The 17,509-nt window shown below is 41.4% G+C and overlaps 1 protein-coding gene across 17 annotated transcripts in view; it reads right to left on the bottom strand.

Annotated features, from left to right (window-relative positions):
* The window catches only part of FRYL (FRY like transcription coactivator), a 353,094-nt gene that overhangs the window by 286,738 nt on the left and 48,847 nt on the right, over window positions 1–17,509 (bottom strand). Inside the window, exon 1 of one of the 17 annotated variants that reach the window (XM_039539626.1) lies at window positions 11,329–11,599. The exons of 15 other annotated variants lie outside the window; for them this stretch is intronic. In XM_039539626.1, coding sequence (XP_039395560.1) covers window positions 11,329–11,527 — 199 coding nt within the window. In that variant the 5' untranslated portion in view covers window positions 11,528–11,599. Of the gene's footprint in view, window positions 1–11,328; window positions 11,600–17,509 lie in introns of those variants that run through there. One more of the 17 variants, XM_039539627.1, reaches the window with a different exon arrangement.

Genomic DNA, 17,509 nt, shown 5'->3' with positions numbered 1-17,509 from the left:
TGAAGGTCTTTGGGACTGTCTTGGACCCCAAACAAGTACAAAGATTTAAATAAAACATGACAGGCAAACTAGTGCATCTTTTTTCTTCAAATATTCTCAGACTACGACGAGGACAACCTGTTAGCATTGTCTGCATAACTGTTGTGGCTTTAGTGTAGCCAAAAAAAAAAATGTCCATTTTGTACAAATCCACACACGTTAAAAATCTAAGGAAAGACCGAGAACCCTATGCAAATCCCCCATTCCCTATCATACACATCATACCCTGAAGTAAGTCAAAACACAGACTTTTACAAGCCACAAGCGCAAGTTCCAGAGGTACTGGTCTTGTGCTGAAAATGCTCTTCTGCAGATCATTTAAATCCCAGAACTGATCAAAATATTACTAAAGAAGAAGATAACTCCAGTGACAAGACACAGGGAGAGATGATCTAAGATCATTACATCTTTCTAGAAAATAACCAGCACCATGAACTCCTCTTGGAAGTTAACATAAAGCCAGTCAGTACAGACTTGAGGACTGGTGCTATGCGCCAATGGATGTATTTGTTCACACACTCAAAACATCAGACGTCTCTACTGCTCGAAGCTTAAAGTGCAGTTCTGAAAAGTGTCTCTGTAGAAGTGGTCTCATGGAATTCCATATTAATTGTAGGTAGCTGATTTCTTTGTCAAACAGTTTAAATTTTAAAAAAATAAAAAAATAAAAAAATTAAACTGCCAGTCCCACAAATTTCCCTGGGTTCCAACAGTCAAGCTCTGCTCTTTTCATCTCTTACCATCACTAGTAAGAAAGGTTCTGCTGGCCAAACTATGCACCTCCTCTATGTTACCTATGTAACTCCACCATGATTAGTAACAACTATATAAACTAAGTATCAGAGGGGTAGCCGTGTTAGTCTGGATCTGTAAAAGCAGCAAAGAATCCGGTGGCACCTTATAGACTAACAGACATTTTGCAGAATGAGCTTTCGTGGGTGAATACCCACTTCGTCGGATGCAAGTAGTGGAAATTTCCAGGGGCAGGTATATATATGCAAGCAAGAAGCAAGCTAGAGATAACGAGGTTAGTTCAATCAGGGAGGATGAGGCCCTGTTCTAGCAGTTGAGGTGTGAAAACCAAGGGAGGAGAAACTGGTTCTGTAGTTGGCAAGCCATTCACAGTCTTTGTTTAATCCTGAGCTGATGGTGTCAAATTTGCAGATGAACTGGAGCTCAGCAGTTTCTCTTTGAAGTCTGGTCCTGAAGTTTTTTTGCTGCAGGATGGCCACCTTAAGATCTGCTATTGTGTGGCCAGGGAGGTTGAAGTGTTCTCCTACAGGTTTTTGTATATTGCCATTCCTAATATCTGATTTGTGTCCATTTATCCTTTTCCTTAGAGACTGTCCAGTTTGGCCGATGTACATAGCAGAGGGGCATTGCTGGCATATGATGGCATATATTACATTGGTGGACGTGCAGGTAAATGAACCGGTGATGGTGTGGCTGATCTGGTTAGGTCCTGTGATGGTGTCGCTGGTGTAGATAAGTGGGCAGAGTTGGCATTGAGGTTTGTTGCATGGATTGGTTCCTGAGCTAGAGTTACTATGGTGCGGTGTGCAGTTACTGGTGAGAATATGCTTCAGGTTGGCAGGTTGTCTGTGGGCGAGGAGTGGCCTGCCACCCAAGGCCTGTGAAAGTGTGGGATCATTGTCCAGGATGGGTTGTAGATCCCTGATGATGCGTTGGAGGGGTTTTAGCTGGGGACTGTATGTGATGGCCAGTGGAGTCCTGTTGGTTTCTTTCTTGGGTTTGTCTTGCAGTAGAAGGCTTCTGGGTACACGTCTGGCTCTGTTGATCTGTTTCCTTATTTCCTCGTGCGGGTACTGTAGTTTTGAGAATGCTTGGTGGAGATTTTGTAGGTGTTGGTCTCTGTCTGCGGGGTTTGAGCAGATGCGGTTGTACCTCAGTGCTTGGCTGTAGACAATGGATCTTGTAGTGTGCCCGGGATGGAGGCTGGAGGCATGAAGGTAGGCATAGCGATCGGTAGGTTTTCGGTATAGGGTTAACATTAACACCACCCTATACGTAAGTAGTACGCTGTAAGTAGCACATTCCTACAGGGAACAATTTGATCCCTACCTGGGTATAGTGTAAGGCTGTGCCTCCCCAAACAACCTGCCCCCCACCCCCTATCCACCCCCTCCCTCTTTCTGCCCCCTGACTGCCGCCCTCAGAACCCCTGACTCATCCACCCCCTGCTTCTTGTTCCCCGACTGCCCCCTCCTACGATCCCCCACCTCCTTTCATTCTCCCAAAATGGATTACTCATTCAGAACTCATAGTTAGCATCTTTAAATACAGAACGTGGGTAGCCACCTGAGCACCATAAGGGTAACCAGAACTGTATTAACTAATGGTTTACTACCAAGGAACATATTCATCTTATCTTAGCAGAACTGCTTGTGGAGAAATGGGATTTATGTTCATAAAAGGAGACAACATTAATATACAAAAGGAATGTGGACATACTTGAGTAATGAGAGTTCCATATGAATAAATTCAAAATCTCTAGTATAGTCATTATATATTTGATTTATACAGATCTCAACTTTTTAAAACTGTCCCGTTATATGAATTCCCCTGCCTCACAATGTAACTGAAGGACAGGTCTGCTCATATAACTGCACATTTTGCACACTATATGTCTGATTATCTATTGTCATTGCACTGGGCAAGCTGGCCTTTCTTAACATTATGGAAAAAGAGGAAAGGGAGATCCAGGAGATATTCAGAGAAAGGAGAGGAAAATTAAATGATTCATCTATAAAAATATAGGCTATTAATCAAAGGTAAATTTTCCCTCTGAGTTTCTCAGTGCATCTCATTTTTCTGTATCTACCTTCTACACTGTAATCTCTTTGAGAAAGGGGCTATCTTGTACAGCACTGAGCACACAGCTCCTAAATAAATTATAAATTTAACTGAACCGTATTCATTGGGTAACATCTGTAAAAGCTTTATGCCTCACACATATACAGTTCATCAAATTAAGTATTTCAGAAAAATTAAGTATCTTCGCTTTTTTTTTTTTTAAACACTACTGTCATCCTACTAGCTTTATAAATCTAAAACGGGTATACAAAACTATTTCTAGCGTATACTCAGGTAAAATACCCATTAAGCACAACATCCACTTTATCTATAAAGCATTCTTCTGTACGGCTTTGGCTTCTGCCTTAAATCAAGGCAGCAAAATGTTATTTATATTAATTTAAAGGAAATGTATAGCTGCTGTATTTTAATCCTAAAAATAAAAAAAAGTTACCACTTCACCTCCATTAATTCCACATAAAGCAAATATTTCACATAATACTTCTCTTCCATCTTTAGTGTTACTGTCAGAAAACTACTGTTATTGAATTATGCACCTTTTAACAGTTAAACTTGACAAACTCAGTGTTTCACCTGAATTTACATTCATTTATAAGCTATTCTTCTTAAAACATCAACTATATTTTTTAAATAGGAACAACAACAACTGGAAACTTTTATTTCAATCGACATACAATTCAGGCAGTCATGCAGAATAGGCAACCTCATTGTTTAAAAAAAAAAAAGTTCAAATTTTGAACAGCTTTATTACATTTATTTTTATATTGCTCAATATCTGCTGACATTGATAAACATTTTCCTAAGGCTTTTGTGCCTATTTTATTGATTGCTTTAATTACCTGTTTTGACGACACCTGCCTTCTAATGCATTCCTCATTGGTAATGCAGTAGTACATTGCTCTGTTCCATAAGAGCACCTCATTCCATTACCAGGATACAAAAATAGAAATAAGCAGATAATTTAAATAGGATTCAGCTGCTATCCGCTACTGTTAAAAGCATGATCCCAGAACAGTCTGCAAATCTGCATTTTGTAAATGATGACATCACACTTTTCTATGATAATAGTCATGTAACACTGATTTGAGGAAATTACTTCTAATGACAGCCAGTTGCCAGGCATTTAATGAGTCAGAGTAGAGAATTAATCTTCAACGGCAGGATTAGAGTTTGGTATGCTTTGTTATCCTGAATTGCTCAACCACCGATAGTACATCAAATACAAGGTTAAACAAAGGCCTCTCCATTTTTGCTACAGTAGACTTGTACCTGCAGGATTTCCTTTCCAGCTGGTTCAACAGTAGTGCTTTTCCATTCTAGAACCAGTGTCATCCTTTTTTACTAAGATTCACAACACGCTGTTGATTTGAAGCTTAGACACAAGATAAAATTAACATTTTGATTAACTTTATACTAATAACGTTCTAAGGACAAAAGGGACCATTGTGAACATCTAGTCTGATCTCCTGTATAGCACAGGCCATAGACCTTGCCCAAAATAATTCCTAGAGCATATCTCCTAGAAAAACATGCCACCTTGATTTAAAAATAGTTAGACATGGAGAATCCACTCTGCTCCATTGTAAATTGTTCCAAGGGTAAATCAGTCTCACTATTAAAAATTTTTGCCTTATTTCCAGTCTGAATTTGTCTAGCTTCATCTTCAACCTGTTGGATCTTGTTCCACCTTTCTCAGCTATATCAAAGAACCCATTATTAAATATTTGTTACCCAGGTAGGTGTTTATAGACTACAATCAAGTCACTTCTTAACCTTCTCTTTGTTAAGTTAAACCAGGGGTGGGCAAACTTTTTGGGCCGAGGGCCACATCTGGGTGAGGAAATAGTATGCAGGGCTGGAGCAAGGGGGTGGGATGTGGGAGGAAGTGTGGGGTGCAGGAAGGGGCTCAGGGAAAGGGATTGGGCAGAAGAGGGATGCAGGGTGTATGAGAGGGCTCAGGGAAGGGGGTTGGAGTGCAGGAGGGGTGCAGAGTGCAGGGGGCTCAGAGCAGGAGTGCAGGAGGGGTGCAGTGTGCGGCAGGGCGCTCAGGGCAGGGGGTTGGGGTGCACAGGGGTGCAGGATGCAGCAGAGAGCTCAGGGCAGGGGGTTGGGGTACAGGAGGGGTGTGGCATGTATGAGGGGGCTCAGGGCAGGGAGTTGGGGTGCAAGGTGCTGGCAGGGGGCTTAGGGCAGGGAGTTGGGGGGCGGGGTACAGGAGGGGTTCAGGCTCTGGCCCCCACTTACTTCAAGTGGCTCCGGGGTGGCAGCGGCATGCACCGGGGCCAGGGCAGGCTCCCTGCACACCTGCCCTATCCTTGGAGCGGTGCTGCTCCAGGAAGTGCTGCGGTCCCTGGGGGAGGGAGGCGGAGGGCTCTGCATGCCCTGCCCTTGCCGCACTTCCAGGTACCTCCCCTGAAGCTCCCATTGGCTGTCGCTCCCCGTTCCCGGCCAATGAGAGCTGCGGGGGACGGTGCCTGAAGGCAAGGGCAACGCACGGAACCCTGTGACCGCCCCCCCCGCCCAGGGGCCGCTGGGACATGGTGCCGGTGGCGCCGCAGGCCAGTTCCAAAGCCCTAAGGGGCCAGATCCAGCCCACGGGCCGTAGTTTGCCCACCACTGAGCTAAATAAGATTGAGCTCCTTGAGTCTACCACTATAAGGACGTTTTCTAATTCTTTAATCATTCTTGTGGCTCTTCTCTGACCCTTCTCCAATTTATCAACATCCTTCTTGAACTGTGAGCACCAGAACTGGACACAGAATTCCAGCAGTGGTTACATCAGTGCAAAATATCAAGCTAAAATAACCTCTCTACTCCTATTTGAGATTCCCCTGTTTATTCATTCCAGGGTTGTATTAGCTCTTTTGGCCACAGCGTCACATTGGGAGTTCACATTCAGCTAACTGTCCCCCACAATCCCCAAATCTTTTTTCAGAGTCACTGCTTCCCAGGATAGAGTCCCCCATCCTGTAAGTATGACCTACATTCTTTGTTTCCAGATGTATATATTTACATTTAGCTGTATTAAAATGCATATTGTTTGCTTGCACCAGTTTACAAAGCAATCTAGATCGCTCTGAATCAGTAACCCCTCTTTTTCATTATTTACCACTCCCTCAATTCGTGTGTCATCGGCCAACCTTATCAGTGATGATTTTATGTTTTCTTCTGGGTCATTGATAAAGCATAGGGCCAAAAGCCAATCCCAGCAGGTTTCCACTGGAAACAGAGCCACTCAATGACAATTCACTGTTTATCATTATAGTTTAAGACCTATCAGTTAGCCAGTTTTTAATCTATTTAATGTGTGCTGTGTTAAATTTTATAAGACTCTAGATTTGGGGTTTTTTTTAAACAAAATGTCACGTGGTACCAAGTCAAGTGCCTTATATAAGTCTATGTGTATTACATCAACACACTTAACTTTATCAACCAAACTTGTAATCTATCATAAAAAGATATCCAGTTGGTTTCACAGAATCTATTTTCCATTGCATCAATTCAATTACCCTCCTTTAGGTTCTTTATTAATCAATTCCCCTGTCAGCCACTCTATTGTCTTGCCCAGGATTAATGTCAGGCTGACAGGCCTATAATTACCTGAATTGTTGGTTTACCCATTTTAAAAATTGGCACAGCATTAGCTTTCTTTCAGTCTTCTGGAACTACCCCAGTGTTCAAAGACTTATTGAAAATCAATTTTAAGGGTGCAGCAAGCCCCTCAGACAGCTCTTTTAAAACTCTTGGATGCAAGTTATATGGACCTGCTGGTTTAAAAATGTTTAAGTTTAGTGCCTTCTTTTTAACATTCTCCAGGCAAAGGAAAGCAGTAGATCTAATCTACCTAGATTTCAGTAAAACATTTAATACAGTTCTTCCTGGGAAATTATTAAATTGGAAAAGATGGGGATTAATATGAGAATTGAAAGGTGGCTAAGGAACTGGTTAATGGGGAGACTACAATGGGTCATACAGAAAGGTGAACTGTCAGGCTGGAGGAGGTTACTAGTGGAGTTCCTCAGGGATTGTTTTTGGGACCAATCTTATTTAACATTTTTATTACTGACCTTGGCACAGAAAGTGGGAATGTGCTAATAAAAATCTGTGGATGACACAAAGTTGGGAGGTATTGCCAATATGGAAGAGGACCAGAATATCATACAAGAAGATCTGGGATGACCTTGTAAACTGGAGTTATAGAAATAGGATGAAATGTAATAGTTCAAAGTGCAAGGTCATGCATTTAGGGACTAACAACAAGATTTTTTTTATATAAACTGTGGATGTATCAGTTGGAAGTGACAGAGGCGGAAAAAGACTTGGGTGTCTTTGGTTGATTACAGGACGACTATGTGATGCGGCTGTGAAAAAAAGCTAATGCAATCCTAGTATGCATCAGGGAAGGTATTTTCAGTAGAGACAGGGAAGTGTCAGTACCATTATACAATGAACTGGTGAGACCTCATTTGGAACACTGTGTGCAATTCTGGTCTCCCATGTTTAAGAAAGATGAATTCAAACTGGAACAGATGCAGAGAAGAGCTACTAGAATGGTCCGAGAAACAGAAAACCTACCTTATGAGAGGAGATTCAAAGAGCTTGGCTTATTTAGCCTAACCAGAAGAAGGCTATGGGGAGATAGGATTGTCCTCTATAAATACATTAGAGGGATAAATACCAGGGAGGGAGAAGAGTGATTTAAGTTAAGTGTGAACGTGGATACAAGAACAAAATGGATATAAACTGGCCATCAACAAATTTAGGCTTGAAATTAGGCAAAGGTTTCTAATCATCAGAGGAGTTAAGTTCTGGAACAGACTTCCAAGGGAAGCAGTGGGAGGCAAAAAACCTAACTGGCTTCAAGACTGAGCTTGATAAAATTTATGGAGGGGATGGTATGATGAGTCTGCCTACCATGGCATGTAGCCAATCTCCAACAGCCAGTGATGGGACACTAAATAGGGAGGGCTCTAAGTTACTACAGAGAATTCTTTCCCAGGTGTCTGGCTGATGGGTCTTGCCCACATGCTCAGAGTCTAACTCATCATCATGTTTGGGGTTGGGAAGGAATTTGCCCCCAGCTCAGACTGACAGAGACCCTGGGGTTTTTCGCCTTCCTCTGTAGCACGGGGCACTTGCATGTTTAATCTAGTGTAAATGGTGGATTCTCTGTGACTTGAAGTCTTTAATCCATAATTTAAGGACTTCAATAACTCAGCCAGAGATTATGGGTCGAGGACAGAAGTGGGTGGGTGAGGTTCTGTGGCCTGCAATGTGCAGGAGGTCAAACTAGATGATCATGATGGTCTCTTCTGACTTTAAAGTCTAAAATACAAGTGGAATAGAAGGGCTGCTGTCACTATATGAAGAAATTGCATCATCTGTTTTTCCCCCCAAATACAGAACAGAAATATTTATTGAACACCTCTGCCTTTTCTATATTATTATTGACAATTCTATCATTTCCATCTAGCAATGGACCATTACCATTGTCAGGATTTAAAAAAAAACAAAAAAAACCAACAACTCTTTTTTGAAGTCCCTTAACTCTGCTAGCCATAGATTTCTCCTTGTGTCCCTTGGCTTCCCTAATCAAATTTACTATAATTCCTACTTTCTGATTTATATTCATTACTATCAACTTCCCCTGTCTTCCATTTGCTATATATTATATATATTTTTTATTTTACTACTGCCCTCACTTCCCCTATAAACCAGGTCGTTGTTTTTAAACCAGCACAGCCTTCTTCCTCAATTGCTGGATTGTGGCTTTTTGGCATCTAGTAAGGTGTTCCGAAATATTTCCCAATTATCATATACATTTTTCTGATTAAATTCTTCCTCCCAGCTGATTTGGTCGTAATTGTTTTTAGCTTTGTGAAATTAGCTCTGTTAAAGTAGCCATAGCTGTAAAGGAGGTATCAGTAGCATCAGCTGCAGACTGAAGAGTGGTCTTGACTATCAATTTGCCTTTGTCTATCAGAGCTTGGAAACAAGCTCTGTCCTGCTGCAGAAGGCTGTCAGTAAATTCCACAATCTTGGTGTAGTTCAGGAAACCTTATTTAGCCGTTTGGGCCTGGTAACTGGCTATCTGCACAGGAGACTAGATGATGAAAAGGACCTTTCTCCCGAACAGATCCAGGTATTTGCCCTCTTTATCAATAGGAGTAGACCAGGGATGTTGCTGTCTAGCCCTTTCAGATGCAGCCTGGACCACCAATGAGAAAACCTTAGTGGATGGCTTCAGAACACTGGACTCCTGCTAGTCAGTGCCAGTATGAGTTCCCCAGGAGCTCTGGACACAACACTCCGGGACATGGAGTCTCAACTGCTACTGCAGGAGGGGAATGGACAATCTTTTTCTTTGACATCTTAAAAAGTAAACTGTCTCTCTCTTTTTAGGAGGGTGTTTCTCCTTACCCGCTTCATGTCTCCATTTCATGGAGTCTTGGATCTAGACGATACTAAGCTGGAAGATATTGGTGCTGCACAGGCACTACCCTGAGGCTCCAGACAATGAGGCAGAGAGTGGGAGGGTCCAAGGTCAGACAGGGGCCTCCTGGAGAGTTCCATCAGGTGCCTGTGGAGTCTGAAATTTATGAGACTGCCTAGTGCAAAGGGGAAAGGAGTGGCAGATCTCTCACTTTGATGGAATCTGTTATTCCCCAAGGTAGTACAGGCAGCTCTTGTGCTGATCACTAACCAGGATGACTCGAGGGCAAGCCAGGCAGGGCTAGAAGCCTTAGGCATACTAAGTGCCCCAAACAGTGAGGGGACAACAGGGGAGAATCCCTGATCCCTACTAATCACAAACTCACTACTATCAATATAGCTAATAAAAAAATATTTACAAAATACATACAGGTAAAAGCTAGAAGGCTAGATACAGAAGGATTCCATCCCCAACTGCAAGCGGTAGAAAGGAACTGGAAAGGCGATCAGTCCGTGCCACCTTTTATGCCCTCAGATGATAGCTCCAGGAAATGAAGGGCCCAGACATGGACCAATAAATGCTGCTATAATTTCTGGTCCTAGGAACATGGAGCGCACGCACCATCATAGTGAATACCCAGCGTTTGAAGTAGAACTTAACTAATAATGAGTCATCCTTTCACAGAAGCTACATGATGAAGTTTGGCTAGAACTTTGAGCACACTGGCAACAGGAGTCCTAAAGAGATTTTTACTCTGCAATGAGCTATCAATGGCTTATGATGATGCATGTACAGCAAGCAGTATATTCAAATGTATTATACACTTTAACATTCGGCCAACAAAAACAAAATTGTTTCCTGGTTTCCGTCCACCAATACAAGATAACCTGGCTTAAAAAAAAGCCAAACCAGCACTTTACACTATGTCAGAAAGGCTTGGGGGGGTGGGGGTGGGGGTGGAGGACACAAAAAGGGGGTGAATTTCAGAACTGAGAACCCTGCAGTCAGAAGGTACTGCCACACCTGGAAATTCAACCCTGGGGACAAACAGCAGAGAGCATTCCAGCTGATTGAAACGGCCAGGACAGAGCCTGTGGGAAAAGCTGAATCAGTGATAACCAGCAGGGTTCTACGCCATTTAGGGCTTTAGAGAGCGCATCATCAAGCCCCTAAATTTCCACCCAAAGCAAAACTGGATCTTCCACCACACACCCTTTTGAAACTGTTTGAAAAAGTTAAGTAAATTAATTGAACCTCTTTTTAAAAAAGCATAATAAATAAATATTTAAAACACTGATCAACATGTTGCGTGTGTGATGTGGAAAATCTTTTTAGCTTTATGAATGAAATTTGTTCAGCCTTTTTAAATGATGTAAAGGAAATACTATTGAACTCTACAGTATATAATTAAATACCCCTTTCTATGCACAACAGGAAAAATTACTACTTATGTTTTTAAGAAATTTGGAATACTACATACACTATTCATGTAAAAACATTAAAAAAGAAAGATTTTTAAAAAGGAATGCCTTGGGAGAGACTTCTGCTCTTGTGTTTTCATGCTACAGAAGTTTCCAAAGATAGTATAAGGACAGAAGCCCCGATCCTGCACTGAGAACCATATGAACTGACCCCTGCACCCACACAGAGCCCCACTGAAGTCCATGGAAGCCTGTGCATCTTCCAGTGCAGGATCAGGGCCACATTTTATGATCCAAAACCTTATTTTGAAAATGGATGTTCATCTTAAATTAAAAATCACATGCATATATGCACATGTAATATACACACAACATACCTTTAATTATGAAATTGCTTTAAAATAATTTCACAAAATATTAACAAATGGTTCAAACACTTTTAAAATTGTAGATAATTTTAAAACTGAAGAAAAAAATCCATAATCATAATTGCTTTCTGAAGAAAGCCTTTTCTAATACTCAACAACAATTAATGCTAATCAATCAGAACAGTTCTGATCAGAGAAAAAGTTTACAATAGTTACTGAAGTTTTACTTTACCGAGTTGATGATGTGGATACATGCTGTAATTTGAATGTGAGAAATTTGTCTCATCTTCTTCATCTATGGTCTGTCCTAATGAAAGCAGGCTGACACGTCTCATCTTCAATAGCCTTGGGGAGCTTTCAATAGTACTTCCAATATCCAGCACCACATCTCCAGAAATGACAGCAGGAACGACTTTTTTAAAAAACTCCATTTTTTGTTCCGTCTACTTTCCCAACACTGATTAAACTAGCTGCACAAAACACACACCCAAGTGCCTGTACAAACTTCCTTGAAGAATCAGTAAGGTGGACTGCTCAAGCTACTTTACATAGTGAAGTCATGCTAAACCTGGGCGGTGCCAAACACCAGTAGGTCAACTGCCAGCTGTTGGGAGGCTGATTTCAAAGCCGTTTACTGTACAGACTGATAACACCAAATAAGCCATTAAGTTACTGGAATATACATGTGCTGATCAATTGCCACAAAACACAAAGTAATAAATTTAGCAATATGATGATTTTAAACAAAAAAATGTGATAAAACGTATATATAAATGCAAATTTATTTTTGACAGTTAATTGGCTCTTCATTTCAATTAAGTGGACAGGGAGGAGTATACATCTGCATTCACAGATAACACTTATCATTCAGAAAGTTCATTCCCCAGCTTTACAAACAGAGTTACTAACAGCTCCAATATTCCATGCTTTGAACCAGTTACATTCTTGTATAGCTACTTACTGTACATTAATATTTTATTATGCTAATGCACAGAAAAATCTGTCTTTCTTCACACTTTCTACATCTGGGAATAAAATCAGAAATGATTAAAGACATAAATAAACCAACCATTTAAAACTAAAATTAGAGATCTGTAAATACACTAGTGAAGTAGTTTCTTACCCCACCTGTGATGAAGAAAATATCACTGCAGTCAGGAATTATTTGTACATTACCCTTTGTTTGGAATGTCTATTAATGATCAGACTAGACACTGGTAGAAGCTTATTTTCCTGATAACAGTAGCTCAGGATCTAAGTTATATTTTCAAAGCATGATTAACAAAATTATCCAGCCCATGAAAGTTCTATTTTTAAGTACACAAAGCTATTTTAGAATATATTTTCTTCTAAAAAACTTCTCTCTCAAATTCATCTTGAAATCTAGTTCTTACATAAATTCAGACATACTAAAACATACAGAATAGCCTGCATAAAATATTGAGTTCTGGGTTTCACAATGTAATGACTGATTATATGGCTGTTATCAAGTGACTAAAACTAAGGGCTTACCTACACTTGTAATCTGTTGCAGGTTAACCTGAGTTACTTCACATTAAATTGCCTTGTGTCCATAAAGGTGTTTTGGTTGTTTTTTTTTTATAAAATCATCCGGTGTTTTAGTGCATTTTATTAAAGCCACTTGAAAAAGTGAATTTACAGAGACATGGGAATTTATCTGCAGCAAAGTAGGCGCGCATGCATCCCCTTCTCAAAACAACGGATGTGCATTTGACATGTCTGTCTACCGGTATCCCACACTGCTTTGCTGGCTTGGGTCATCTGGTTTACTTGCATGCCCTCTACTGCTCTGGGGTCATCCTGACTGGATGTCACCTCCCCCATTTAAATGCTGGCATACATCCAGGTTCTGCCTTTTGGGAGTCCAGCTCAGGTGGAGTTCCCAAATCTGTGTCATACTCCCAATTATTGATCATGCCCCATTCTTCCCTGTGGCCTCATGCTGAGATGCTGGACTTCAATGCTCTCTGGGGAGAGGAGTGTGATCAGGCACCTCTGAACAGTAGTCACTTAGCACAGGTCTACAAGCAGCTATCACAACAGATGTAGGATAGGAGCACAACCAGGACACTCTCCAGTGCCACAGTAAGGGAAAGGAGCTCCAGCTTGGGTATAGGACTACTAAGTACTATAAGACCTGCACAGTACCAGCAGACAATATGTTTGCTGGGAATCGTACCACTCAACCTCGGTTGTGGACTCTATGATTGATCCTTCGAACCAGGATCTCCTCAACCTGGTGAACCCCAGGTCAGACACAATCATGGCAATCCAGGAGGACCCTGGAACACAGCCATATGATCAACCTGAATCATAAGCAGAGACCCAAACAGTTGAGGGGACCAGTTCCAGTAACTATGGAATGTTGCATTACAACAGAAATGTACTCTAGAAGGGCTGAGGGAGGTCACTGAACAACTTTGTTTCAGGTATCGTAAGGATGCTGCCTCATTGGTGTACCTTGTTTCTGCCTCCCATCCACCATCAACTGACAGCAAAATCTCCATACCTTTACTTCTATAGATATGTGAACACAAATAGCACTGAAGCTTGCGGTGTACCATCCCATACCCCCCCTTACCTATAACACACTTACTGGTCTCTCACCTGCCCAGTCACTCCCCTCCTCTCCCCAATGGCAGCATCATGTGGGCTAACAAGGTGACTATTTGAAGAAAAGCATTTTTATTATAGCAGTATATACAGAAAAGAAGAAAAAAAGAGTCTTGTTTCTGGATCACAGTTTCATTAATGCCCTCAGCTTTGAATGAACATGAATTGCACCACCCAAATTGTGCTGCACAGACATTTCCATAAAGAAAGAAATTTTAAGGCTCTTCAGCTTCAGGAAAAGCAATAATGTAGAACCTCAAAGTTATGAACACCTCAGGAACAGAGGTTGTAACTCTGAAACATTTGCAACTTTGAACAAAATATTATGGTTGTTCTTTCAAAACGTTACAACTGAACATTGACTCAGTACAGCTTTGAGACTTTACTATGCAGAAGAAAAATGCTGCTTTCCCTTTTTTAGTACTTTATGTTTAACACAGTACTGTACAATATTTGCTTTTTTTTTGGTCTCTGTTGCTGCCTGATTGAATACTTCCGGTTCTAAATGAGAGGTGTGGTTGATTGGTCAGTTCATAACTCTGAGGTTCTACTGTATTTTAGAAGCGTTGGAATAGAGACTACGAACTGGACAATAACTTGTTTTTCTCTTTTTCCCCATAGTTCTGGCATGAGAGAGAGAGAGAGAGAGAGAGAGAGAGGAGGAGGAGGAGGAGGAGGATGACAATGACAAGGAAATGGCTAGCACATCACAGACTGCTGCTGGAGAGTGGAGATGACTGAGAGGTTAACAAACCTCCTGGAGCACATGGCTTTGAAGCATTCAAACACGGAACAGCTTTATGAATTCTGAATACAGTTTTTACAGCTCACAAGCTCAGAGCATTCAACTTGGTGTATTAATTCATGCTAAAGTTTTGAAAATGTTTACATTCATGGTTCTGAGTCTTGCCCCATTCACTGAATTGTGCAGCGTCACAGTCACAACATCCACACATGCACGATGTAAAAAAGTTAGAAGCATTATATGACACATATACCGCCCTGAAAACTCAATAAATGCATGATCACACATCTCAGGTACACTTGCATCAGAATATGTACACAAAACAACATGTTCAGTAATGGTCATAAAATTCCTTATACTCTTTACTAGTGACACCTACACAAAGTATGAGTGCAATGCACCCTCACTCTGTACTCCTATGTAGCTGCATCATTTCATAGGGGCATAGGGGGTTGTACCGTTTGACTGGAGATTAGCTAATATAGTTCCTATTTCCAAGAAGGGGAAAAAAAGTGACCCGGGTAACTACAGGCCTGTTAGTTTAACATCTGTAGTATGCAAAGTCATGGAAAAAATATTAAAGGAGAGAGTAGTTACGGACCTTGAGGTCAATGGCAATTGGGACAAATTACAACATGGTTTTACGAAAGGTAGATCGTGCCAAACCAACCTGATCTCCTTCTTTGAGAAAGTAACAGATTTTTTAAACAAGGGAAATGCGATGGATCTAATATATCTTGATTTCAGTATGGCGTTTGATACGGTACCGCATGAAGAATTACTGGTTAAATTGGAAAAGATGGGGATTGAAATGAAAATCCAGAGGTGGATAAGGAACTGGTTAAAGGGGAGACTGCAGCGGGTCGTATTGAAAGGTGATCTGTCGGGTTGGAGGGAGGTTACCAGTGGAGTTCCTCAAGGTTCAGTTTTGGGTCCGATCTTATTCAATCTATTTATCACTGACCTCGGAACCAAAAGTAGTAGTGGGCTGATAAAGTTTGCGGATGACACGAAGTTGGGAGGTATTGCCAATTCGGAGAAGGATCGGGATATCCTCCAGGGAGATTTGGATGACCTTGTAAACTGGAGTATTAGTAATAGGATGAAATTCAATAGTGAGAAGTGTAAGGTTATGCATTTAGGGATGACTAACAGGAATTTTAGTTATAAGCTGGGGATGCACCAGTTGGAAGTAACGGAAGAGGAGAAGGACCTCGGAGTCCTGGGTGATTGCAGGATGACTATGAGTCGGCAATGTGATGTGGCCATTAAAAAAGCTAATGCGGTCTTGGGATGCATTAGGCGAGGTATTTCTAGTAGAGATAAGGAGGTGCTAGTCCCGTTATACAAGGCGTTGGTGAGACCTCATTTGGAGTACTGTGTGCAGTTTTGGTCTCCCATGTTTAAGAAGGATGAATTCAAACTGGAACGGGTACAAAGAAGGGCCACTAGAATGATCCGAGGAATGGAAAGCCTGTCGTATGAAAAGAGACTTGAGGAGCTCGGTTTGTTTTCCTTAACCAAAAGAAGGTTGAGAGGAGATATGATTGCTCTCTTTAAATATATCAGAGGGATAAATACCAGGGAGGGAGAGGAATTATTTCAGCTCAGTACTAATGTGGACACGAGAACAAATGGATATAAATTGGCAGTCGGGAAGTTTAGGCTTGAAATTAGATGAAGGTTTCTAACCATCAGGGGAGTGAAATTCTGGAACAGCCTACCGGGGGAAACAGTGGGGGCGAAGGACCTCTCTGGCTTTAAGATTAAGCTTGATAAGTTTATGGAGGGAATGGTTTGATAGGATAACGTGATTTAGTCAATAGGTCAATAACGTGCCGCCACTGGTAATTAGTACCAAGGGTCAATGTTGGGATATTGAAAGTCTTTTCCCCCGAGTGTCTGGCTGGAGGGTCTTGCCCGCATGCTCGGGGTTCAGCTGATCGCCATATTTGGGGTTGGGAAGGAATTTTCCTCCAGGGTAGATTGGCAGTGGCCCTGGAGGTTTTTCGCCTTCCTCCGCAGCATGGGGCAGGGGTCGCTTGCTGGAGGATTATCTGCTACTTGAAGTCTTTAAATCAGGATTTGGGGACTTCAACAGCTGAGTCAAGGGAGAGAATTATTTCAGGAGTGGGTGGGTCAGCTTTTGTGGCCTGCATTTTGCGGGAGGTCAGACTAGATGATCATAATGGTCCCTTCTGATCTTAAGTTCTATGATTCTATGATTCAATCCAGCTGTTCAAAATGTCCACCAAGTCTGTCGAGCCACTGCCTCCATCCATTTGGGTCTCTCCCTTGCCTTCAAAAAAGTTTGTGCAAAACACAGGAAACAGCTATCACAACAGTAAGATGTTTTTCATCAGCCTCCACCCTCGACATCAGGATCCTCCATCTAATCTTTCAATCTTCCAAATGCACATTCCTCAGTCATTCTACAAATACTCAGTATAGTTAAACTGTTCTTATCTCTTACCCACATGTCCCTTAAAAGGCTTCATAAGCCAAAGATGCAGAGGGTAAGCTATGTTTCCCAGAATGAGTGGCAGAATGGGAGTGCCACCAATGTCCATTGATACCATAGGTAACAAAGTTTCATTCGCCATTGCAGAAAATAGTCTATAAAGATTTCTGTAGTTGTGGACCTTTCCAGACTATCTCATATAAAATACCTTCCACAGTATTCAACTAACCCTTGGAGCACCATGGAGAAATAAACCTTTCTATTGATCAACTCTGAGGCCTGTAATAGCATGACTACTATACTATTAAAATGTGCACTTTTTAATAGACCCATTTAATACACACACAGGGCATAAATATCCCTTAGAATTTACCACACCTTCAAAGTCAGTGCATCTATCTTGATTTTGTGAATCCTGGACTTTCTAACCATAAGAGTAAAATGAACTACTTCAGCTGAGAACACAGAGTGAGAGCACATGCAAGCTTCTACAGTTAAATAGTTACACTGACTAATCACAGACATAAAGCTAGACATTCCCATTTTTGCATACACATCGCATAGTTAAAATCT

Source organism: Mauremys reevesii, linkage group 5 (genome assembly GCF_016161935.1).
Source record: "Mauremys reevesii isolate NIE-2019 linkage group 5, ASM1616193v1, whole genome shotgun sequence".
NCBI classification, from domain to species: Eukaryota; Metazoa; Chordata; order Testudines; family Geoemydidae; genus Mauremys; species Mauremys reevesii.
This window is presented reverse-complemented; position numbering and strand designations above follow the sequence as displayed.